The sequence below is a fragment of the Dunckerocampus dactyliophorus genome, chromosome 16 (assembly GCF_027744805.1).
Source record: "Dunckerocampus dactyliophorus isolate RoL2022-P2 chromosome 16, RoL_Ddac_1.1, whole genome shotgun sequence".
NCBI classification, from domain to species: Eukaryota; Metazoa; Chordata; class Actinopteri; order Syngnathiformes; family Syngnathidae; genus Dunckerocampus; species Dunckerocampus dactyliophorus.
The window spans coordinates 16,552,734-16,576,637 of record NC_072834.1 but is presented as its reverse complement, the minus strand read 5'-3'; the positions used below and the strand labels follow the sequence as shown (position 1 = coordinate 16,576,637).

The window sequence follows — 23,904 nt, the reverse complement described above, 5'->3', positions numbered from 1 at the left end:
AAATTACATGATTTTTCTCATTAAATTAAAAAAATGTTGTCATAATATTCCAACTTCCAGCTTTATTTTTATTTTTTTCTCGTAATATTACGACTTGATTCCTGTTTTCTCATTAAATTTTACGTTTTTGTCATTTTACATTTTTAATTGTTATGATATGTAGTATTCTTCGCTGGTCACTAGGTGTCATTAATGTTACTTTACTGTTGGGTGAGACACACAAGCACCCGACTTGATCGCTGGAACAACAAGCTTTTATTGCATGTTTGGATGATCTCACAACAGGCACAATAGTCCCTAATAAAAATCCCTAAAAACACTACTGTTGCAGCCGTAATCCACGCCAAGGTAAAACTCAAATCTGAACCCCTGAAGTCACTTCCTTTCTGCCCCCCACTCAGCTCCCCTAGCATATTTACAACAACACATACGAGCACAAGGCTTATTTATGTCTTATTTTCTCTTAGTATGTCCACTTTATTGGGTAATAGGAGTGTAAAGGTGACTGCAGGGGTGTTATTTCATGCCTAGAGGGCTCTAATAATGTTAAAAAGTGTATTTAGAAGGTTGTAAACAGTTGTTTTTTTTTTAATATTCCATTTATGAATAAGGAATCCTACTTCATGTAAATGTTCTTATTACGGTCAAGTCTGGAACAAATTAACTTTGATAAACGAGGGATTACTTACTGTTCGTGGCAAACTGTTAGTTAGTTACTAACTACTAAACTGTTACTAGTTAGTTTTGTGCAATATTGTACGAAAACTGAGGGTTTTTTTTTTGTACTATTACGATTCTTTCGAAATTACTTCATTTTTCTCGTTCTCATTTATTTATAAAGCAAACTAACAGCAAAGTCTCATGAACACAATTCCCAGAATATTGCATCGTTTTTTGTAGTTTATTTATTTTAAATAAAAGTACATTTTTGTAACATTAAGTGTTTTTCCTATAATATTGAGATTTGATATAAAGGTATTATTATTAGAATACAGTATTACTATTTGTACTTGCAGGGTTACAAGTATTTCTGATAGCGTTAATGTCAGATTAAGTGAATGTTTTTGCTACAGGTGCTTTTATGATGAGTCAGGTGTCTTTGGTCCTGAAGATGTTGGCTAAAGACTTCAACATGGCAGCTTTGGTGAGGATGCTTCTCGTCCACCATCGTTCGCTGTTAGCTAGGCTAACACGTAAACGTTTGTGAGCAGGTGACTAATCACGTGTCGACGAGCAGCGGCGGCGAGCTGCAGCCGGGCCTGGGCGTCCCATGGAGTCACGTCCCCAGAACCCGAGTCCTGCTGGAGAGACCTCCGACCGCCACCGTCAGCAGACCCGGGCTGCGCTCCGCCACCCTCATCAAGTCTTCCAGGCGGGTAAGTCGTCGTCCTTTTGGCGGCTCTTTCGTGGAAGTCTGTGCTCGTTTCAAGAAGAAAGCGAGCTTTTACTTCTTTCCGTCAGACGTTGAGAATGCTTGAAAGAAGAACACAGAATGAGGACTCTTATTGTATAAGAATAAAGTCATAATATTATGAGAAACAATCTTGCAGTTTTATGACAATAAAGTCGTAATATTATGAGAAAAACCTATTTTATAAGAGTAGTCATGTTACAAGAAAAACTTCTATTTTATAAGAACGCCATAATATTATGAGAAAAATCTTGCAACTTTATGATAAAAAGGTCATACACTCCTGATCAAAATCTTAAAACCAGTTGAAAAATTGCTAGAATTTGCATTTAGCACATTTGGATCTTAATGAGGTTTTAAGTAGAGCTACAATATGCAAAAACAAGAAGGGGGAGTGAGACAAAAAGCACTTTGAAAAAGCAATTTATTGAAAACAACAATTAAACTGAAATAGGCTGTTTATCAGCTGATCAGAAGTTTAAGAACGTCGCTCAAAAAATAACAAAAAACTGTCCAAACCAGAACAAAAAATGTTCTCAGTAGGACTCACTAATGAGTAGCTCCACCGTTCTTATTAATCACTTCAAAAATTGCTTTGGGCATGCTTGATGCAAGTGTTTCCAGGAGGCTAGAGGGAACATTGCTCCAAGTGGTGAAGATGGCTTCACGAAGGGCATCAACTGTCTGGAACTGATGGCCATTTTTATAAACTTCCCTTGCCATCCATCCCCAAATGTTCTGTATGGGATTTAAATGAGGGGAACATGCAGGATGGTCCAAAAGAGTGATGTTATTCTCCCTGAAGAAGTCCTTGGTCAAGCGAGCATTGTGAACTGCAGCGTTGTCCTGTTGAAAAACCCAGCTGTTACCACACAGACGAGGGCCCTCAGTCATGAGGGATGCCCGCTGCAACATCTGCATGTAAGCAACCGCCGTTTGACGACCCTGCACCACCTGAAGCTCCAGTGTTCCACTGAATGAAAAAGCACCCCAGATCATGATGGACCCCCCTCCACTGTGCCGGGTAGAAAACATCTCAGGTGGGATCTCCTTGTCATGCCAGTAACGTTGGAAGCCATCTGGACCGTCAAGGTTACATTTTTTCTCATCAGAGAAAAAAACTTTCTTCCACCTTTCAATGTCCCATGTTTGATGCTCCCTGGCAAAGTCTAAACGGGCAGTTTTGTGGCGTTAAAGGAGACCAGGTCTTTGAATTAGTTTTTGTTTTTTAAACCCTTTTCCCGCAGATGCCGTCTGATGGTTATTGCACTGCAGTCGGCACCAGTAAGGGCCTTAATTTGGGTGGAAGACCGCCCTGTGTCTTGATGGACAGCCAATCGGATCCTCGGCTCAGCAGAGGTGTGATTTTTTTTTTGGGGTCTACCATTTGACTTTTTTGTTCCATAATGCTCAGGATCTTCCAAAAAATGTAGAATGACTGTCTTACTGCACCCAACCTCAGCAGCAATGGCACGCTGGGAGAGGCCTTGCTTATGCAGCTCCACAATCCGACCACGTTCAAAAAGAAAAAGCTTCTTAGCTTTAGCCATCAGGAGGGCATGACAGTGTGAATGCCTGACAGAAAATGAACATTTTGAGCAGATTTTGGCTTTTATAGCCTGTGGACCTAAACTTTTGATCAGGTGATAAACAACCTATTTCAGTTTAATTGTTGTTTTCAATAAATTACTTTTTCAAAGTGTTTTTTGTCTCACTCCCCCTTCTTGTTTTTGCATATTGTAGCTCTACTTAAAACCTCATTAAGATCCAAATGTGCAAAATGCAAATTCTAGCAATTTTTCAACTGGTTTTAAGATTTTGATCAGGAGTGTATTATGAGAACCCCATTTTATGAGAATAAAGTCCTAATATTCTGAAAGAAGAACCACATCTCATGAGAATATGTTGTATTACAGCTTTAATTTTGCAAGAATAAGAAAATATATTCTCAAACTACCATTTTTTTTCTTTGACTTTTTCTCCCTTATAGCTGGGACTTCATCTCCACAACAACAAAAAAAATCCCCTCCTACTACTGTTATATTGTCGTTTTCAGGCTAATTTTGGTCAATTAAATTTTTGTCCTCATGTTATTATGGCGTTTTTTTTAAATCTTCATTCAAAAATGTGAGAATATGTTTCACACACGTACTAAACACATCGACGGTAACAGTAATGAGTGATACTGTCCATGTGCACATGGATTTATTAAGCTGTGGCAGCGCTGGTAAAAGTTATACAGTAGCCAGTACAGCAGCAGCACGCAGCTATGGGACCGCCAAACAATGCTTGGCGAAACAACAAACATGTAAAAATTGCAGGCTGGTACATGTGCGCTGTACAATTGACCCGTGTTTCTAAATGATGGCCTCTTGGGGTGAATGAGATGTACTAAAAAAACGGCCTATTTTTGGTTCAAAAAAACAAAACAAACACAGATATTATCAGCCCGATATTGCCATAAAAATGTAATATCGGTATCAGGATTTTTCCCTATAATGACCCTATAATAACCATAATGCTGTGTACAGGCCTATTTTCGGCGCTGTGTAAAAGATGACCTCATCCAAGCACCTCTCATGCGTGTAAACAAACGTGGGTGGCTCGTAAGTAGAAAGCAAGCTCGCTCCTTCCATTTTGTATGTCGCCTATCCTCACTAGTAGGAATGTTACAATTCCCGGAAGTAAGCGACGGTGAAATCTGACACTGTGTGTGTGTGTGTGTGTGTGCGTGTGCGCGCGTGATTAGGAGAGTCCGTGAAAATGCAGCTGTTTCATGTGATACCAGGTGTGGTTTCATTCGTAAGCATCTGTGTTGGACCACGTCAACTCATGCGAGTGCTTTGAACGTTCTAAGTCCAACTTGAAGCCTTTCAAACTCATGGATCGGAGCTTCAGGACAAGATGAAAGGTGTGTCGGATATAAAGTCACTTTAAGATCTATCTGCAGATAAAATTTCATGAAAATCTCATGGTGCGGAAATTGAGAGTTGGACAATACGGGCATACCGTTTATCTGCAAAAAAGCCAATATCGGACATCTCTATACTGTATAAGAGTGTAGCAAAGACAGATGTTGTTGTTTTTATTCCCTAACTTTGGCACGTGTGTATCTTTCATGTTCATCAGCCATGTTTCATCCACGCTGACTTTGATCTTCAGTGGTGGAGTCGCTCCAAGCATGGAACGTCAGGAAAGAGGAAGCTGGACCACACAGATCCTTGACCGGGACAACCTCTCAGGGTGAGTCTTTGTTGCTGCCCCCACTTTATAGCAATGTAATTTATCTTATTTATTATGTATTGTGTAAAACTAAGACATGAATAACATCAAATTAAAAGCACAAAATGAATGCTGACCCACCATCCACCACTTCAAGCCTGGAGTTTTTCCAGAGAGATTATTACATGGCTGTTTGACATGTGTGGTAAAAGGCAGTGTGCTAGCATGAATTAACTTGAGACAAATGTGTACATTAGCACTCAATAAGTCATCAAAACTTACCTTTATGCATTCCCACATAGTATCAGCATTTGACACCAAATATGAGGTGAAAGAAAAATGGTAAAAATACAGTAGTAGTCTATCTGTGCGGCATGAGAGAAAGTTAGCACACGCACGATGGACATGCGTCAAGTGAGACGGATGTAACAGAGAGAATCCGGCCACTTTTCAAAATAAAACATAAAAAAAAATGAAATAATGGGAATTATTTGTTCTTTCTGTGTGGCCTGGTACTAAATGACCCATGGCCCGGTACCGGGCCGCGGCCTGAGGGTTGGGGACCACTGATCTAATTCAGCCATCACCAAATGGTGGACCTCGGTCCGGATCCAGACCCAGTGATGGCCATTTACGTCTGTAAACCGTGACCAGTTGGGAAGTATAATAACATATAATAATGCTCATGGACTGATCGCAGCGGCAGTTTGCGGGCGTAATTACTTCATTACTTCATTACGGTTCCGTGACAGCAAACACAGTGACAAATAAGCCAATCAGATTGTTTGTTTACTTGCCGAGCGAGTGAGAAGCATCTATTTTCTATGCTGCTTAATCTTCGAATGAGAACCAAGGCTTGCTTGAAAGTAAGAAAGAACATTTTTAAGTGACTTTATGAATCAATGATGGTCATTCCTCCTGAATCCAGTGCCAAACCTCAGATGCTCTGAAACTGTAGCCGCTCAAAAGTGCAAATGTGACGCAACATTACCTGAAAAAACGCATCATGGAAGGGAAGTATCCACCCAAGACCGATGTGAGAGCATGGCACGGCGCTTAGACCCCAGTATGAAACATCTCCAAGAGTCATAGCACATTCATTTACAGCACAGCAACGTGCAAACAAAAAACACAAATTGCTCAATTCTCACTCAATTCTGCTCAATTGTAATTTAAGACCCCTGACCTAATGGATCCAGTACAGGAAGTGTGTGTCCTACTAATGCTACTACCAATATAACAACAGGTTTTCATCAACACTGTCGCTTTTTAGCATTTTTATTTAATGCTTCCTTTTATATTGTGTGATATGTACTTCAAGTACCTAGTCAATTATCACAATATAATTACAAACAAATTATAATAATGGATATATTAGGGCTGTCAGTCCATTCAAATATTTAATCGTGATTAATCACATTTTCTCCATACTTAACACATAATTAATCACACTTAATCACAGGTAGAAATAGGTTTTTATCTATAGGAAGTCGGGGTGTAAATCTCTTTGCGGTAAATGATTCGTTACGCAAGTATGATAACTACATCAAATTTTATGTAAAGGGATATCAATTTGGGAAAAATGGGCCATTATTTTATTCCAAAAATCCCCCAGTTTTTGCATGTTTAATGCGAGCGGTTTTTCGGTCCACTTTGTTCGACGGTCCTTGAACGCACCTTTTAACTGCACAGATAAACTACTATACTGTATTTTTACCCTTTTTTTTTAACCTCCTATTTGTTCCCAAATGCTGATACGATGAGGGAATGCATAAAGGTCAGATTTGATGACTTATTGAGTGCTAATGTGCACATTTGTACTGGTGGATGGTGGCTCCATATTAATTTTGTGCTTTTAATTTGATGTGTTTCCGGTCATACAATACATAATAAATAAGTTAAATCGGATTGCTAAAATGTATGAGGTGTGTCTGAAAAGTAACAGGACTGGTGTCACAAACAATTTATTTGAAGCCCAAACAACAGTACGTTGTCTACTGCACGTTTCCACCCTTCTCTGCCACGCTTCTATGCACTGCTGGAAGGATTCTTCTGCAATGCTCCTTAGCTCCGTCGTTACAGCCCTCTTGATGACCTCCACGTCTTCACAATGGGTACCCTTGATGATCCCCTTAAGTTTGGGGAAAATAAAAAAGTCACACAGAGGAAGGTCAGGTGAATAGGGAGGTTGTTCCAGCTCGGTGATGTTGTTCTCGGCCAAGGACGTTGCGAGCCAGGTGGATTGTCGTGGTGAAGCAGCCACAAGCTGTCCTGCCTCAACTCTCGTCTCTTCTCGCGAAGCAAACGCTGCAGGACGTCTCTGTAGACATGCTGATTGATCGTCTGGGCCCGTGGCAAGAACTCACGGTGGACGATGCCTCTCACATCGAAGAATGTGATCAGCATGACTTTGACTTTTGACTTTGACCATCTTGCTTTGAGATGAGTTGTAAAAAAAAAAATGTAAAGGTTGCAGAAAACTGAGATGACAGTTACACACTCCTAAGATATCACGTTAGATGATAACACAATTTGCTAATCCCTCTTTTGCCCATAGCTCATACAGCACACCCAGTCCCGTTACTTGCTCCAGTAACTTCTCGCTTCTCTCTGGCAGGCCATGTACTCCGTGACAATTCCAATCACAGCGACAGTCGATACAAATAACTCCCGTCTTGTTGCGAGAGCCATCTGCCAGGGCTTTGGATCTACAGTCATGGAGAAAATGATGAGACCACCCTTGTTTCTTCAGTTTATTGATCCATTTTAATGCACGATACAACTCAAGGTACCTTTATTGGACAAATATAATGATAACAAATATAGAGTTTTATTTAAGAGATGATAACTTCCAACTTCCATGGTTTTCTTGATAACCAAAATCACTTAAGTTCTTCCGTGAATAGCTATAGCATTGTACTGCCAAAGAAAATGGAACTCTTATGAGCTATTTTTGTTGTCATTATTATATTTGTCCAAACAAGAGTACTGAAGGTATTAAAATGAACAAGAAACTGACGAAACAAGGGTGGTCTAATTTTTTCCATGACTAAGTTTACCAATTAAAATACCCTTTTCTTTGTCCATTTCTGCTAAATATTTGCTCCCGCTTGTAGCTCAACAGTCACCGCTGCTTTTCCTGAAACTACGGTGTGGGCTGAGGGTCAAACGGGACGTGTGTCAAAAAAAATTGTCGTTTACGAAACTTCTGTTTCCTTTAACGGCACTATTTTTACACATTAACTTAACTTTAACACATTAACTTTAAATTATTTTAAAGTTGGCAATGAATAAATTTTTTTTTAAAAGAGTAAAATCAAATGTTTTTGAATTCCTATTTTTTTGTAAAAGTATCACAATATTACAAATAAAAGAATTATTAGTGTTAATATAAAATTATTTTTAAGAGTAACAGAGACTAAATTAAGTCTTTTTATTCTGTTTTTATATTTTTGCTTACAATTTGGTACTGCTCAATTATTGCATAATAGTTAAAAATTCAGTCATTCAGTCAAAAAATTTGGAGACACTCATACACTTTTGGCTGGGTGTCCATATTGTGTTGTTTTCTAATTTCTGACATTGTCAATCAACATTAGACTCGTGTGCAGGTGCACCGAATGTGTCCGGTCAGCGTTTATTATTCCACTAGCTCAGTGCTCCTTTTGCCTGTTTATTCTTTGTGGTGTCTGTGATGCGTTCAAGACACTCGTGCCTTAACATCGCTTTTGTTTGAAAAAGCAGACTTCACATTCACATTCTGTTCATTTCATGATTTGTTAAAAAGAGCCAAAAAAGCATCACTATTAGACCTGAGCTAACATCCCATAATGTATTCTTACACTGCAGCTAACATGTACTTGTCTCTCAGTTCATAGGTCACCATGGCGACACATTTAAACTGTCAATCAGAGGGGGTGTGATGATGAACACAAGAAAACAAATAATAGTGGGGGCTAGCAGGGGGCCACAACGCGCCTCTTGCGGATGCACTCCCAGATCCACCCCGCCGACACCTTCTGCGCCCGGCTGTCCTCCTCGGGCTCGGCCAGTGTGTGCGTGGCCGAGGCGGCGTCGTAGTCGGCCACCAGGTCGCCGTCGTACGCCACGAAGTAACGCCGCAGCTTGTCGAAGTCGTCCGCACCTGCAGGCAGGAAGAGCTTCACCCCGCTGAAGATGTCCAACAGCGTCTGCCAGACAGACAAGTAGATAAATGGCAATCAGGTATAGTCTTCATGTAAACAAACTGGATACATTTGTATTCATTCCCTTGGTGACAGTAACTTTTTAATATTCTATTGTAAAACATGAAATGATATAAAAAGGGATTCTGATGGAGACGCATCGTGAATAAACCTGTGATTTGCAAGCTAGTGATTAGTTTTAAAGTCAGCATGTAACTGAAGTAAGATGAGTAGTTATTCAGAATTTAGCGCTTGGTGACTGACCTTGTCGTTGTTGGGTTCCAGCATCTGAGGCGGCGCTGCCTTGGTCTTGGCGTGTCCGTTGCTGTGAACACTTTCACTCTTCCTCACCTGGGAGGAAAGTCTGTTAGGTGGGGCTTTACATTATCAACATTCCATGAACACAAGGCAGTACCTTCTTGGGAACAGGGGTGCTTGGTTCAGACTTGACCACCTTACGTTTGGCAGGGGTGCTGGTGCCTGTGGAGACAGGAACGTCTATTAACAGTGGAGAGTTGCTCTACTTTAAATTGTAAATCATTTTTTTTAATGGTAGTTTCAATAAAAAATGGCTTGACGGTGCGATCTGTGGGTGTGCGTGTGGGTGGGGGAAGTGCTGCAGCCATGAATCCAGCAGAGAGTGCTGTCTCACAAGTCCAACCACTCAACATTTTCCAGCAGGAAGATGCACTGACATGCCGTGATGTGTTTTACAATACTGTAAGCCTGTAACCGTTTGTTAATGTTAATCTGGGGTTTCGCAAATAGGCAGATTTTAGTTCTTTGTCTGTTTCATATGTCTATCATGCATTTTCAATGGTTGAGTAGTTTTACATCCTTCCTTTATAGCGATTAATTGGTTCCAGACCTGACCGGGATAAATTAATTTCCACAATATGGGATTCAATGTTAATAAATTGAATATTTTCATAGTTAGAGCATAGAAATGTATATATGACATAACACTTCTATGGTTTCCGTGACGAGGAACAGAGTATCGCTTAGCTGCTGGGTCATTCATGTAAAAAGTTTGGCTTCTCAAAACAATATGCGTTCAAAAGAGTAATACATTTGCATCATACAAATGCCTCCTCAACAAAATCAGACCTCATAAAACGCTCAGCGTTATATTTGTCTCCTGCCGTGTCGCCTCTCCATTGATCATGACGGAGTGCCGCAGCCATCTTGTTTACGTGTGTTCCACAGCAGAAGAAGACATGAGCGTCTTCATCACATACACACAAATAGAGAGGCGACAGAGTGCAGGGACACTAATATAATGCCGAGCGATTTGTGAGGTCTGATATTTTTTGAGGAGGCATTTTTAAGATTCAAATGTATTACTCTTTTGAACGCATATTGTTTTGAGAAGCAAAACTTAAATGACCCAGCAACGAAGCAGAACTACGTTCCTCGTCACAGAAATGCGACCAGAACTGGACTCGCAGGACCAAATGGGAGGGGGGGTAATGTCATGTAAGCTCATGTCTGAGTGTTTTGTGTCATGTCTGCTGCCGAGTACTACATACAGGATCACTTGTATTTCAATATGTTTTGACTAATAGAATTTAAAAATGAATTTATTAATTCATTTCTGAAAAACAGCGCAATAGCGAGGGGTGACTGTATTTGACTTTTGTTAAAAAGTATACATGAACCTTATTTTACACGTGTTTTTTGCCCCCTACTCACTTGTCTTCTTGGGTGGGGCGCATTCCCTCGCGGAAGACAAGGGTGCGGGGGAGTTTCCACCACTGTCCCCTCCCGATGAGCCCTTGTCCTCGCCGGACGGTCCCGCTGTCACTTTGAAGTCGCAGTTCTCCTTGGAGATGCGATACAGCTCCTGATGCAAAGAGGGGAGACGATAAGGAAGACGTGCTGCATCACGTATTATTAGCACAGAGAAGCTTAGGGGCGCTGGGAGTTGTACTTTGAGCTGGCTCAGGTTGGTGGCGCTCTTCCAGTCCTTGTCGTCACGGATGCGGGTCATGCGGGGGAAGCGGATGGAGATGCCGTCGGCCGTGTGCATCTCCGACTTGGAGAACTCGGCACCTGTGATCTCCCACACTGGCGCTTGCTTCCGCATGACAAACACAAAACGTCAATACTACCTTGTCTTGGTTTCTTTGCTTTACAAGTGTGACAACTTGGTGGTTGCTCAGTAAAATATGAGCAATACAATAAATATCAATTACATACACAAATTATTTGACCATACAATGCACCTAGAACGCCACTAGGTGACGGTATCACTGACTCTCCTTCAAGGCAGCCCTTGTTATAGCATATTTTAGCTTTATGAAACAGTGCTTCGCTTCTTTTTACACTTGTGTGTTTTACTTCAAACGTTGCCTGTGCCTGCTTTCATGATGGTGGAACAGATTAAATCACTGCATGCATTTCCTATGGGATTTTTTTTCTTAATTATTGGGAAGCCAGCATTAGTTACCATATCTATCACTTTTGCACTAAACACAGTAAGAGTGTATTTGCTCCTCCTAGTGGGGACGGTGAGTAATTACAAACACAGAGGTCCATCAAAATTGACTAGGAAATGATATTTCATTTTTGCCTCAGGCTGAGACTGTTATAAACACGTTGCAACCTGCGTTTTGATTGAAAAATATATATAAAAATATTAATATCCATAACAATATCAAAGTGAATCATATGTTGTTTCTTTCAATGAAATATTTGGAGTAAAAATGAACCTTTTACGAAAGACTGAAAAAAACTTGTTGGTCTTTGCTCACCTCAGGATTACGGATGAGAAAATCGGGGTAGTAGTTTTTGACGATTTTCAGCCAGCTGGGGATTTTACTGGGGTCCTGGAAACAAAGAAAGCCAAAAATAAGAGCGCAGACGTTTGCATTCCAGGCCGGCGACTCTTCTGTCTGACCTTGCTGATTTTGATGACGTCCAGCTCTTTCTGGAGGCGAGCCAACATGGCGTCATCATAGCCTCCCGAGCACTTGGTGACCGTGCACCACTTCTTGGAGTCCGGGTCGAAGCAGCCCATGAGGAAGCTGGACATGATGCCCCCTGGGGAGAGACGCAGGTTTTATTATTACTGTAGAGCACGGGTGTCCAAACTTCAAGCCAAGTTTTTCCAGAGAGATTATTACATCGCTTTAGTACAGAAAATTGATAACCACTGCTTTAGTCCCATAATATTTTGACTTATTTCCATTATAACTTTTCCCTTACCTAATTTTCTGACTGAGCTGAGTTCAACCAATGCAAAACAAGAGTGTTTAGGTTTAACTGGTTGCACAAAGACCAAGCCATGATGAGCAAGCCAGGTGAAACCAACAGACCCCATAAATATACCCCACTATCAATCAGAGTCACCGAATGACCATGGCAATGGCAGCGGCACTTTTCCCCCAACAGCAGTGGAAATCCTCATGGAGGCTTACGAGGAGGTAAAAGAGCAAATAAAAAAGAAAGGCACCACCACCACCAGTCATAAAACATAGAAAGCGTGGCAAAGTATTGCAGAGGCTAGTCTGCAATACTTTGTGTGCACAAATACACACTCACTGCTGCACGATGTCTCCGAAAACTTATAAACAGTTTGAAATTGTAGGTGAAATTGACTGCAGATGACTCCATCATCTTGTAGATGTATGTGTTTTATATGCAATGTGTATCGTATACAGTATATACAGTAGTATGTGTAAGTGATCTAATGATTGCAACATCATCTACAATCATTTATGTACAATGATTGAAATGAATGATGACAAATAATGACAGTGGGTCCAGTTGAATATGATAATGTGTGGTGGGCAGTGGAATAGTATAGTATAGAATAGTATAATAGAATAGTATAATTAGTTTCCATTTATGGTGACTAGTGACAGAGATACGGTATGAGATGAAAGGTCTGGAGCAGGCTAACTCTACACATTAACTCTCCATGGTAAATTATGTCAGAACTTTCCACTTGTGCGACGAGATCACGGATAAGATTGGCCAGGATAACCAAGATATCCCAGCTTAATACCTTATCCTAGTTTTGTGCAACAGGCCCCAAATATGCTGTTCCCCTTCCAAAGCATGCAGCAAGATGACATTGTGCATCATGCTGGTGAGGGACAAATGAGTGGGGATATAACCTGAGCTCACTTTAATACTCGTGTCGTTGGCTGTGATGTGGTACCTAATGATGTGGATTTGGGCGAGCGTGCTAGCGCAATAAAAGTATAATTAATACGGTTCCCAGCTAGCTCGGTGGGATGATAAAGTGCTCGGCGAGCCAACTTCCTGGGAGTATAAACGCGACACTAAAGCTGTCAGAGGCAAAATGACGTAAGGCTTTATGGCGTGAAAATGACTCTGCAGCATTTGCGCTAATGAAGAAGAGGAAGAAGACATCATTTGGCTTCTACACACACACACGAACGCACCGTTGGAGCCTTTCCCGTAGAAGGCCCCCAGAACCACCAGGTCTGCCGTGTCGGCCATGGCGCCCTCGTTCAAGTAGTCCTTCTTGACCTTCAGCCAGTGGCGCTTGCCTGGTTCATAGGAGCCCTGACAGACACACACACACCATCACCATGGCAACACACACACACACTTAAAAGTGACTACACTGACCTTTACGTCTTTAAGCACGAGGCCTTCAAGACCTTCTCTGATGACTCGAGTGATCATGTCAGCCAGGTCTCCTGCACGCTAAACACGCACACACGTGTAAGTGACGTACACGGTTTTAGCGTATAAAAAGTGTGATGTGTGACGTGCGTACAGTGACGTGCTTCATCTCAGAGAAGAGGATGCGGTTGGGCACCACTACCATGTTGTCATGCAGGAACTTCCTGCGTTCACACAACGGCCTGCACGCAATAAAACACATTCATAGGGACAACATTGGACAACATTCATTTAATTAGAAATTATCATTACAATTACATCCAATTTTGATCTAAAACACCACAAAACGATTGTAGTAACTTGAAATTTGAGGAGCCCATTTCCAAAAGGTGTTAAATCCATTTTTACCACAATGAAGGTTTTTGCATTAATAGCTGCTGTGTTAGTTGCAAAGACCTACAGAGTCAACCGCTGATGATGTAACAAACGGAACTGACATCCTGTTTCCATGTATTGGCAAGCTGATAGGATGCTAACAATGATGTTTTGTGATTAAAAATACATTAATTAACACAGTTACTCACGTAGTGTATTAATAACATAACAAGACACGGACCATATTGTACGCTAAGCGGAAAATGTACGCGAACAGAGGCAAACTTTTGGTTTAATTTTTTAACGTTAACCGACAAACACACTACCTGGTGCCGTATGCTAACCTAGGTTCCACTGTGTGTGTGTGTGTGTGTGTGTGTGTATGTGTGTTGCCACCTTCTGCAAAAGTAAATAAGGGACACCTTGTTGGCAGGGCCAACCAAACTGCCTTTTTGCCTTTAATTGCGTAATTTGATGCCTGTTTTAGAGTCATACTAATACAAGGGACATTAATTGTTCAGAATTAACAGAATAAAATACCGATTTAAATATCTTACTCATAGAAATTTGCCCTACTGCAGGACAGTATAAAAAATAAAAAAAATAATAAATTGAGGCTTATGATAGTAAGCGTAGTAATGTGTATTCAACTTCCACTATCACTATTAAAGCTTCTATTAAAGCGACTTTGACGAAACGAAAGAAAAAAGAAGAGGTGATCTACTCGTGTTTAATGTGACTGCCAACATTTTGTTGTACTTTATTTACAAAGCACATCTCCACTCAGTGTGCTCATTGTCTTTGTGCTATTTTGTGCTCATTTGTCATTAAATATAGACATCATGTCTGAAGTGTACAGTTATAAAAATACTAAAAGCTGAAGCAAATCTTTGTTGAAAATGTTTTGTTCAAAATGAGAGCAGAGAGAGAGCCATGTTGTTAAGTGACACTTAACAAAAGTAAGTTAGCATGTACCCCATGAACGTGACGCCACTTGTATCGTGAGACAAAAAGGAGCTCCCAATGAACCGCAAAATGTCACCATGGTTAAATAAAAAAAAAAAAAAAGAAAAGGAAGACAAAGTCACATTTGGAGTCCATGGACTAGGCGGACAACTCTCGCTTGCTAGCTGGTAGCTGCTGTCAGAGAGACAGAGGAACGTGAGAGCTCAGCAAAATGTGTAAACAAAGATGGTAGAAAAGTCGATCAAATGTGATTGAAACGCGAGTGATCACAAACGCTGGCATCGATAGACTTCGATTGTGACAAGCTATTGTCAACTGACTCCACATTATAGACTATTTTGCATTCTCATGGTAATAAGGGGCATCCCCTGTAAACTTAATACACATATGTACTTTTATCTGGTCGTACATGCGTGAGTAAATGAAAAATGTACTCACGATGTGTCATATTTTAGTTGCAAAATGCGGCCATTTAGTCTGCAGCCCTGGTAGAAGTCAATTGTTGGTACAATTCCATGTTCTCTGCTTTGCAGTCCAAACCAGATCTGATGGTTAATTGAATTATAATTACATTTAAGATATTCAAATCCTGCTTATTATTTATTCCTCTTATTTAATTACATTTTTTCACTCCAATGGATTTAACACCTTCTGGAACCAAATGTGGATTTGATGGATCATACCGTGTCGGCCATGGCGCCCTCGTTCAAGTAGTCAATGACCATAGGTGAGGGTAGGAACGTAGATCGAACGGTAAATTGAGAGCTTTGCCTTTCGGCTCAACTCCCTCTTAACCACAACGGACCGATAAGAGTCCGCATCCCTGCAAACACCGCACCAATCCACCTGTCGATCTTGCATTCTATCTTTCCTCACTCATGAACAAGACCCGAGGTACTTAAGATCCTCCACTTGGGGCAGGATCTCATCGGGCCACAACCACAGACTCAGATTTGGAGGTGCTGATTCTTATCCCAGCTACGTGACTCTACCCATCAATATCTTTAAATATATGAAAACCAAAAAATGGCGAAAATTGTTTAGTAAAGACTATTTTTCACTTTTAAGTAATCAATATAAATAGGCATTTTCATTTTCAAAAAAAAAAGTAGTATTGTCATACAAGCATTTATTGCTCAAGTACATTACTAAGCACAATTTAAAATGTCTTTCTATTCTATTTCTAAAATAATGATTTCTAATAAATAATGATTTACTTGTAAATTCTTCAAAGGTGCCAATAACTGTGTGAGTGTATTACCTCTCCATGAGACTGGTACCATTGAAGTAGATGCAGTCAAAAACAAAGAGGCACACGTTGGCGTCTTGAAAGGCGGCTTTCTGAAGGGTACATAGGACATTGGGTATCATCACGGTGACATTTGGGCAGACTATAAAAGGGGCAAATCTGGCACACAGTCAGCGCCGCTTTTACCTTGTGCACACCCAAGGTCCCAAAGGGCAGGGGCTTGCTGGTGTTGGTGTCGATGAGCAGCACCTCGGCGTCCAAAATCATACTGTTGCCACCGGGAAAAGCCTGAGGGATGTAGTCCTTGAAGTGGGCCACCTGGAGCGCATGTTGGGAACATTTCATTTAACCAACATGAAGTGAATTTACTGTTGCCTTGCTACTATGGGGATTTTATGTCCTGCAGCACCCTCTAGTGGAGAGAATGAGAGTTAATGGCAAAGGGTAGCCTGCAGTGTTTATATCTTCATGCTGAGAGAACAAATGTTGACACATCCTGGTGAGAAATGTCTCAGTTTCCTGCTGTGCCAATCACTGGAGGCTGCTAAATCACACAAGAGCATCTCATACTGATCTCTGTGTGTGTTGTGTGTACTGACTTTGTGCGGCAACACAGGCTTGAGGCTGCGGCTGAAGTAGCTGAAGTTGTCGCCGTTCTTGTGGACCTGCACACGCTCGCCGTCGTACTTGATCTCTGAGTACATGCCGTTGGGGCATTTCTTCATTGCATACTCGATGGACTTGCACGCCTCCGCCTGGGAATCGCAACATTTAAAAAAAGCCATCAAGTCACAAAAGCGCATTTAGCTGTCAGTGTGCGGCGAGGGTTATTGCGCCGCCATTTCTTTTATTCCTTTGCAGCATTATTGGAAATCTATGTCTAATCTAGTCATTTTTGCACTTTGTAAAGGCTGAACGTTTGCCTGGAGGCAAACATGAATGATGCTTGTGTTTTAACAGTAATGTGTTGATCAATAAGAGTGTGTTTTAAATGCTTTCCTGGCCCTCAGGCTACGTTTGAGGTTGAACCCAATAAATGCTGTTGGCTTATCCTGAGGGCACTGCAGCCAAGAGGACAATGGGGTACTTTAGTACTTTAGTACTGAAGCTGAGCTAACATTCGGGGTATTCTCCCAAAGTGGCTGAACAAAAAGTTCCCCAAACAAAGTTAAACCGTACTGCAACGGCGGTTAACAACTTTCTTTGTCAAGTCTGTTTCTCGGCTTCGTGTTCAGTGCACGTTTGACATCATATTATTCTACTTGCACTTAAAAATGCAGCAATCCCAGGCAGTTTTACACAGGATGAGCAAGTTATTATTATGGAGCGTTATGAGGAGTTCAAAAAGATTATTACTGCCTCACTGTCGCCGCCAATAGAGCAACGGAGGACCGCTGGCTAATGCTGAGAGTGTAAATGCACATGTAAATGCTAATACTCATTACTATACTAACTATACCCTACTAGTCTTTTCATTTATCAACACTTAGCATACACAACTTTGACATATTAACACTTAAAAAATAAGTGTTTAAGTGTTAATTGGATCAACAACTGTCTTTTTCATCTTTGAAATATGTCTATATTGTCATATTTTACTGCTCTAAATTATAAAATGCTGGATGCTATGTGTGTAGTTAAGACCACTAGGTGGCACTGTTTACGTATTTTGTGGCAGCCTTTTTGTTAAAATTAAGAAGTGTTGCGTTGCAGTTGATTGATGCCTCAGAGTGCTTATTCCTTCAGCAAACATTAGAATAATATAAGAAGAATAACAGGCTGAACACTCATGCAAGGCCTGCTGGGACATAAACCTCGGCAAACATTGGCCGAGTTAATATTTCATATTGCATTTTATTCCCAATGTACGGCTCAAAAAGTGAGCAAATTTTCTCAGCTGAAAATCTGTATCTCTTACAGAGATGTGCATCACCACCTTTGAGTGCCCGAGTGATCCTTGGAGCTATATCCTCCTGGTAGGGTCTACCAAAGCTAACAGGTCCTAGGTGACGGGCCAGACCAAGAGTGATTCAGAAGACCCTTTTAACAAACACAAGAGGAGGGACTACACCTCGCCCGTACATACCATGGTGCTACCCTGGCTTTACACGCAACACACCTCACTAACCCACTAAACTCGCTTCGCAGCGTACCCCCATTGGCACATGGGGTTGTTTTTGTTTGTCAGCGGGACTCACCAACATGGGCTGAACCGGGGTCATGAGTGACGCCTCTATGGTCAACAGTTTCCTGGGTCCCGACCCGTTGGACGCCTCCTCCTGGTTCCTCAGCACCCGCTCGATTACGTCACCCAGGTTACGGGAGGCCTTAAAGGCGTCGTAGGCGTTCGGGTCCACGGCGTCCAGGCTGACATGGGAAGTGACCATAGAGGGTGACTTTTTTTGTAGGTGTTAATACATGAAAGGGGGCACTTACACGTGTTTTGCTCCTGCGTTCATCTTGAGGTCATGCTTGATGAGACGTACGATGCATTTGAGGTCGTTGCTGGTGCATCTGTGATGAGAAAGTGGTGTCATTATTGTGATGCTATGATAAATCCTTATCTATCGTCCATACTAGAGCCCGATGCCGATCAATCGGGGCCGATTATGGTGTGTCACCGATTAATCAACATCGGTGAATATGTAACCAACATTAACTTTTTTTTGCTGCGCAGAGATTCTGTCACTTCGTTCCCGTGTGTCTCTGTGCTGCACCCTGCCCGAGTACCTGGCCCCTCCCCTTCACACACAAACACAGACCAGCGAGGTGCACCTCTGCCACTCACTCGGCTGCAGCAGAGAAGATGACGAGAGACACGTTGAAAGAAACTGCATTTTTTTTTAAACCATGGTAAGCTGTGACTTTGTAAAACAATATAACACTACACTTTAGTGCCCCATGAGAATAAAGTCCTTGCGGAAACACGCTGTCAGGGCCCGTCGAGGAGAACATTCTAGTTTTTTTTCACACAATTTTTAAAGAGCATATTACAGTGTTTTAACGTTGTGAGATGAACAAAGATACATGCAACATGTCCACCATTATCTAATACAGCGTTTTAAAGTGAAATAACATATATGCATATATGCAACCATGTCCATCATTAACTCATCCAATACCAAAGACGTATCTATACGTTTTTATAAACCCAAACGCCTGATCCCAAAGACGTTTTTATACATCTTGTATATTTTTTTGCTCAAGAGGCAAAAAGAGGTGATGACGCAACGGCACACTAAAGGATGTCACACTAAAGGATGTCACTTTTAGAGCAGTTTTAAACCATAATGTAAGCATGTGAATTTGAATGGAAAAAAACATACATGACAGCAAGGAGGAAGTGGAAGAACGTGGAGGAGTGTAGCGTGCAGAAGGTTATGCATTGTAGGGCCATTTTAACGCATGCACACAGACACAGTTTAGTTCCAAATGTGAAAATGGTCAACAGTTCATGGTATTAAACAGTATTTGTAAATAAATTGTTATTTTGATGTAAAGCAATCCTTTTTTGTGTCGTTTATCTTATAGTTGTTTACATTTTTGAGCCGTCACAAAAGCAAAAAATTTATGTCAAAGTGAAAGTTATGCTTGAAATGTATCTTTTCACAAAAAGCTGGTTTTCTCACTATTTTCATTGGGAATTGATATGTTCCTGAAACTGCTGATTACTAAAGAAGAGAAAAAGGTGGAAACAGACTTTTTTTCTGATGAAAGATGGGAGTCTAATGGTTTTTTTTTGGTAGGTTCCATGTTTATATAGCCATAGAACACAACATTCTGTGCCTTGAAAGATCAGTCAAAATTGTCTAAAATGGCCGGTAATGAAGGGTTGTCTTTTGAAAAATGTCTGGGATTGAATGAGTTAATATAAGACAGCGTCCCACTTCACTTTATACTTCCATGCAGATTTATAGTGTCTCACATATTCACAAAATATCTACATTGCTACATAAAGCAGCTACATTGTTACATAAAATTGTATTAAGTCTAGTAAGGTGATGCAAGTTTTAATTTATTTACTAGTCTTCTGCTTTGTGTTGAATTGTATTTTGAGTATTTTAAGAATTTATGTTTTGTACAGTGTGTATAACAATCCTCCAAAGCCCCCAAATTCAGCCCCTAAGATCCCATATTGGTCGGGCCGGTTAATCAACATGTTACAAAGTTATTACTTTTTGGCGATGTCCTCCAGCTCGCTCTGTTGCTCGTCCTCCTTGGTGAGCTGGGCGAGGCGGCTCAGGAACGCCTCCACTTCCTGGATGGTCAGGAGGCTCTTGGGTGACGGCGGGAATGCTTTGCTCTCCTCAAAGAACATCCGCACCGTCTCTGACACGTCACCCTATAAAAAAAAACACCACAAAATGAATAAAGATAAAACACTTCATTTTTGACATGCCGGAAATGTAAGTAGGCTAGAAAGTTCCTGTGAACGCTGAGAGAAGCTACAAGAAAGAAAACTGTTACGAAGACTATGATGCTGGTTAATACATCACAGTAAATCATAGCAATTCACATGTGGACAGACCAATGATTATTTTTTCATCTCTCAGTATTCATGCATCATTTTAAGGACAATAGCAACAGTGTGATCACTCATTCACTAAATATATTTTCCCAATAATGGCAATAGAGCTTATATGCTTATACCGTACTAATAATACTAGCTAAACATACTATGATATTCACACAGCATTCACACTAGATTTAAAATCCAATATTGCAAAGATTTTATGGAATTTTATAAAGCTGACAGACCTTCTCCAGGTCGCGCACCATGTCGTCCTGGTTGCATCTGAAGATGCGACTGAAGAGTTTGACAATCTGCTTGTCGTTGAGGTTGTAAACACTTTTGATGACGCCGGGCAGTAGCAGCTTCACCGTCAGGTATAGATCTCCATGGAACTTATCTGCCGTTGCACACAGCAAATACAAATATTTTGCTTCATTGAAAAACATGTACTTGTAGGTTTTAGCCGTCCAAACCTCCGCCTGTGCCCTTCCGCAGGAACTTCTCGATGATCTGCGTCTTGACATTGTAGCTGTTGTTCTCAGCCACCGTGGCGCACAGCTTCCGGAACTCTCTTAAGAGGCAGTCCTTGTGCTGGGGGTCGCACAGTTGCATGGCCAGGGCGCTGCCTTGGCTGGCTTTGGCAGGCGGGGAGGAGAAAGAGGAAGGGGAGGAAGTCGAGGAGGATGACGACAGCCCGCTTGAAGTGCCCGCCTTCGCAGCTTAATAGGACATACGAGGGATTAACCTTTCCGGAATGGACTTTCAGGAGACAGAAGTGGAAATGGTCACGTCTTACCAGTAAAACCTGAGAACTTGCGCGGTGCGTTTACTGACGGGTCTGCCGCAGGAGGAGACTTGAGTGTGCCTGATGTGTTTAACTTGGCCTGCACCTTCTTCTTTGGACTAGAGTTGACTTTGGCCATCAAGTCTGCAACACATGCACAACCACGCAACTTGAACATGCTGCACGTTAGAACCAGTCAAAAGTTTGGAGGCACTTTTGCATGTTATTAAATGAGAAGGTGTCTTCAAACCTTTGAATGTTGGTGATGTGCTATTTCGACACCACAATAATAAAATAAACACCACTGAAGCTCTGAATGCTGTAAACCGCAGAATTTGACCACAAAAAAAAGTATGCCTCTCAAGTCACAAAAAGCTGAAAAGTTGTAACCCTTGTCAAAGGCGAGACATCATACACACAACACAATTTTCTTTAGCTTCTATGTCAAAGATGGCAACCCGATTGCCGGTATCGCTGATACCACCCTGAATTTTACTCAGTATTGGATCAGAAAAGAAATCAGTGGTCTAGCACATCACTAACAGAAGTCAAAAAGGACAAAAAATGGGGGGGCTTATTCAATCAGCCCAGGAAAAAGTTTGGACAGACTGTCTATAAACAAATGGCAACAAACAGTATATATTTTGGCAGCAGTTTTTGAGGAGCACACATTGTTAGTGGTTTGGGACAAATGAGTGACGATATTTAAAGGACATCTTAAAGGTTAAGTGAAGAAGAGCATAAAAAGCTAGGATAAAGCAGTTATCACTCATCAAAGATGAGCTGAACGCTCTGTTTTTATGGCTTAACTTATTTTTACACTTGTATCACACTGACACTTAATTTTGACCATTATTTCTATGTCCGTGATGTAATGGTTGTGTGTTTTGTACCTGAGACATGTTTATTGATGAGTGCCTTGTCCTCATCCTGCAGCTCCTCCCAGCCTTCCAGGTCGGTGATGTCCTCGATCTTCTTGGTGGTGGCCCGCGCGCGTTCCAGCTTCTCGAACATGCACTTGACATGGTACCACTCCTTCATCTCGCCCGCAGACTCGCTGAAAGGGTTGGGAACAATCTTGCCAATGCGCACGATGCCCTTGGCGATCTTGTCCTTGCACTTCTTGCATCCCGCTGTGCCGCGCTTGGCGTACTCCACCAGGAAGCGCTGCTCCGACATGACAGGAGAGGAGAGGCGCAGATGTGGGAGAAGCTGGTCCTTACGGAGGGCTCCGTGTCTACACGAAGGCGACTGAGGCCAGAAGAGACAGTGGACTTCCCGGGTGTTAGCAGATATGAGATATGAAGAGACTCTGAAGAGATGAGGGGTCAGGGGGTGTAGGTTGAGGGTCTTCTTCACTAATACGATGAGCGACCGCTGCATCAACAAGTCAAATTATAACCTAAAGAAAGATGAATGCATTAGTCGCAACAAATACAGAAAAACTGGAGTAACATAGCAAATCTGCAACCAAATAGTGGCCTCCCAAGCTGAAACCAACTTGAGTTCTGCAGGAGGACAATGATCCAAAACACGCCAGTCCACAAGTCCAACTCTGAATGGCTTGAAGAAAAACTAAATGAAGACTTTGGAGTGGCCTAGTCAAAGTCCTGACCTGAATCCTATTAAGATTAAAACGGCGCTTTAGGCTGGAAAACCCTACAATGTGGCTGAATTACAACAATTCTGCAAAAATGAGAGGGCCAAAATTCCTCCACAGTGCTGTAAGAGACTCATTGCAAGTTATGGCAAACAAGCGTTGCCATAACTTGCAGCTTAGCTTGCTGCTAAGGGTGGCCCAACCAGTTATTACGTTTAGGGAGCAAACGCTTTCACAAATTAAGTTTCATTTAAAAACTTAATGTGTTCAGTTATGTTGTCCTTGACTAATATTTAAAACTGATGTGCTGAAACACTTAAGGGTGACAAATCAGGAAGGAGGCAAACACTTTTCACACCAATAAATAATCCTCACAGTACGGGATGAAAAATAGGTTTAAGCTTATTGTGCACTAAATGTCATGTTTACAAAACATTTTGCACTTTAAATCTGTTTATTTTCACTGTGTAATAAAGTCAAGCCATTCATTTTTAAGTCAGTTCATGTTTCTTTTGTTATATAATAGGTTTTGACAATGAGTCAAACGTGTACATCAGATCCATTAAAATAATGTTTTTTGCAGCCCTACATACAGTAGTAGTAAAGAGCAGGTCTACCTCGCGTTTTTGTTTCTCAACATCCCAGGTGGTAAAGTCACTTGAATAACGTGTGTCAGTACCAGAAAGTGTCCAAATAATATTTTAACAAGCGAAACAATAAAAAAAACAGCTATATTAGACGGATAAAGCTAAACTAGCTAGTTGGCTAGCTATAGCATTGTTGTGTTGCCTCAAGTCTGCACACGCTCTGACTCACAAAGATATAAAACCAGATTTTCCCATACATATCGAGTAGTATTTAGGCGTGTAACTAATGTTTATGGACAAGTTTGGCCACTATACCTTTCAAATATTTGGAAAATTACAGTGATGTTCCTTAAATCGTGGCTTCGTGTCATTGTTGTAGCAGCTACACGTCAGTCAGCTTCGATTACAGTCGCG

The 23,904-nt window shown here is 41.3% G+C and overlaps 2 protein-coding genes across 4 annotated transcripts in view; one reads left to right on the top strand and one right to left on the bottom strand.

Annotated features, from left to right (window-relative positions):
- Positions 1 to 19,443, top strand: part of rad51d (RAD51 paralog D) — a 41,982-nt gene extending 22,539 nt beyond the window's left edge. The window contains exons 8-12 of one of the 2 annotated variants that reach the window (XR_008566368.1): positions 1,074 to 1,144; positions 1,212 to 1,376; positions 4,541 to 4,654; positions 8,505 to 8,857; positions 18,684 to 19,443. Coding sequence is in view for 1 of the 2 variants with exons in the window: in XM_054754930.1 (XP_054610905.1) it covers positions 1,074 to 1,144; positions 1,212 to 1,376; positions 4,541 to 4,636 (332 nt within the window). In the remaining variant the exon portion in view is untranslated. The other variant, XM_054754930.1, reaches the window with a different exon arrangement.
- Positions 6,621 to 23,904, bottom strand: lig3 (ligase III, DNA, ATP-dependent). Of its 2 annotated transcripts, XM_054754929.1 has the most exons (21): positions 23,806 to 23,904; positions 22,197 to 22,705; positions 21,316 to 21,447; positions 20,993 to 21,238; positions 20,765 to 20,916; positions 20,182 to 20,348; positions 18,443 to 18,520; positions 18,205 to 18,373; positions 16,606 to 16,761; positions 16,193 to 16,324; positions 16,019 to 16,098; positions 13,571 to 13,658; positions 13,420 to 13,497; positions 13,230 to 13,353; positions 11,717 to 11,859; positions 11,571 to 11,645; positions 10,748 to 10,894; positions 10,510 to 10,660; positions 9,233 to 9,297; positions 9,082 to 9,168; positions 6,621 to 8,823 (listed from the first exon to the last, which is right to left on the bottom strand). In XM_054754929.1, the coding sequence occupies exons 2-21, from the start codon at positions 22,684 to 22,686 to the stop codon at positions 8,590 to 8,592; spliced, it is 2,994 nt and encodes a 997-aa protein (XP_054610904.1). In that variant the 5' UTR covers positions 22,687 to 22,705; positions 23,806 to 23,904; the 3' UTR covers positions 6,621 to 8,589. The 2 variants fall into 2 exon arrangements, 1 of the variants encoding a protein (XP_054610904.1); XR_008566367.1 differs by lacking the exons at positions 6,621 to 8,823; positions 9,082 to 9,168; positions 9,233 to 9,297 and having other exon boundaries at positions 10,512 to 10,660; positions 10,748 to 10,890.

What these genes read in the sequence shown, in the direction of transcription:
- lig3 (XM_054754929.1), bottom strand. Translation starts at nt 22,686, where the DNA reads ATGCAGCGGTCGCTCATCGTATTAGTGAAGAAGACCCTCAACCTACAC. An exon ending in CTGAGATGAAGCACGTCACT is followed by an intron (nt 13,498 to 13,570) that starts GTACGCACGTCA and finishes GTGCGTGTTTAG; the next exon opens with CGTGCAGGAGACCTGGCTGA. An exon ending in CGCCCCACCCAAGAAGACAA is followed by an intron (nt 9,298 to 10,509) that starts GTGAGTAGGGGG and finishes CTGTCTCCACAG; the next exon opens with GCACCAGCACCCCTGCCAAA.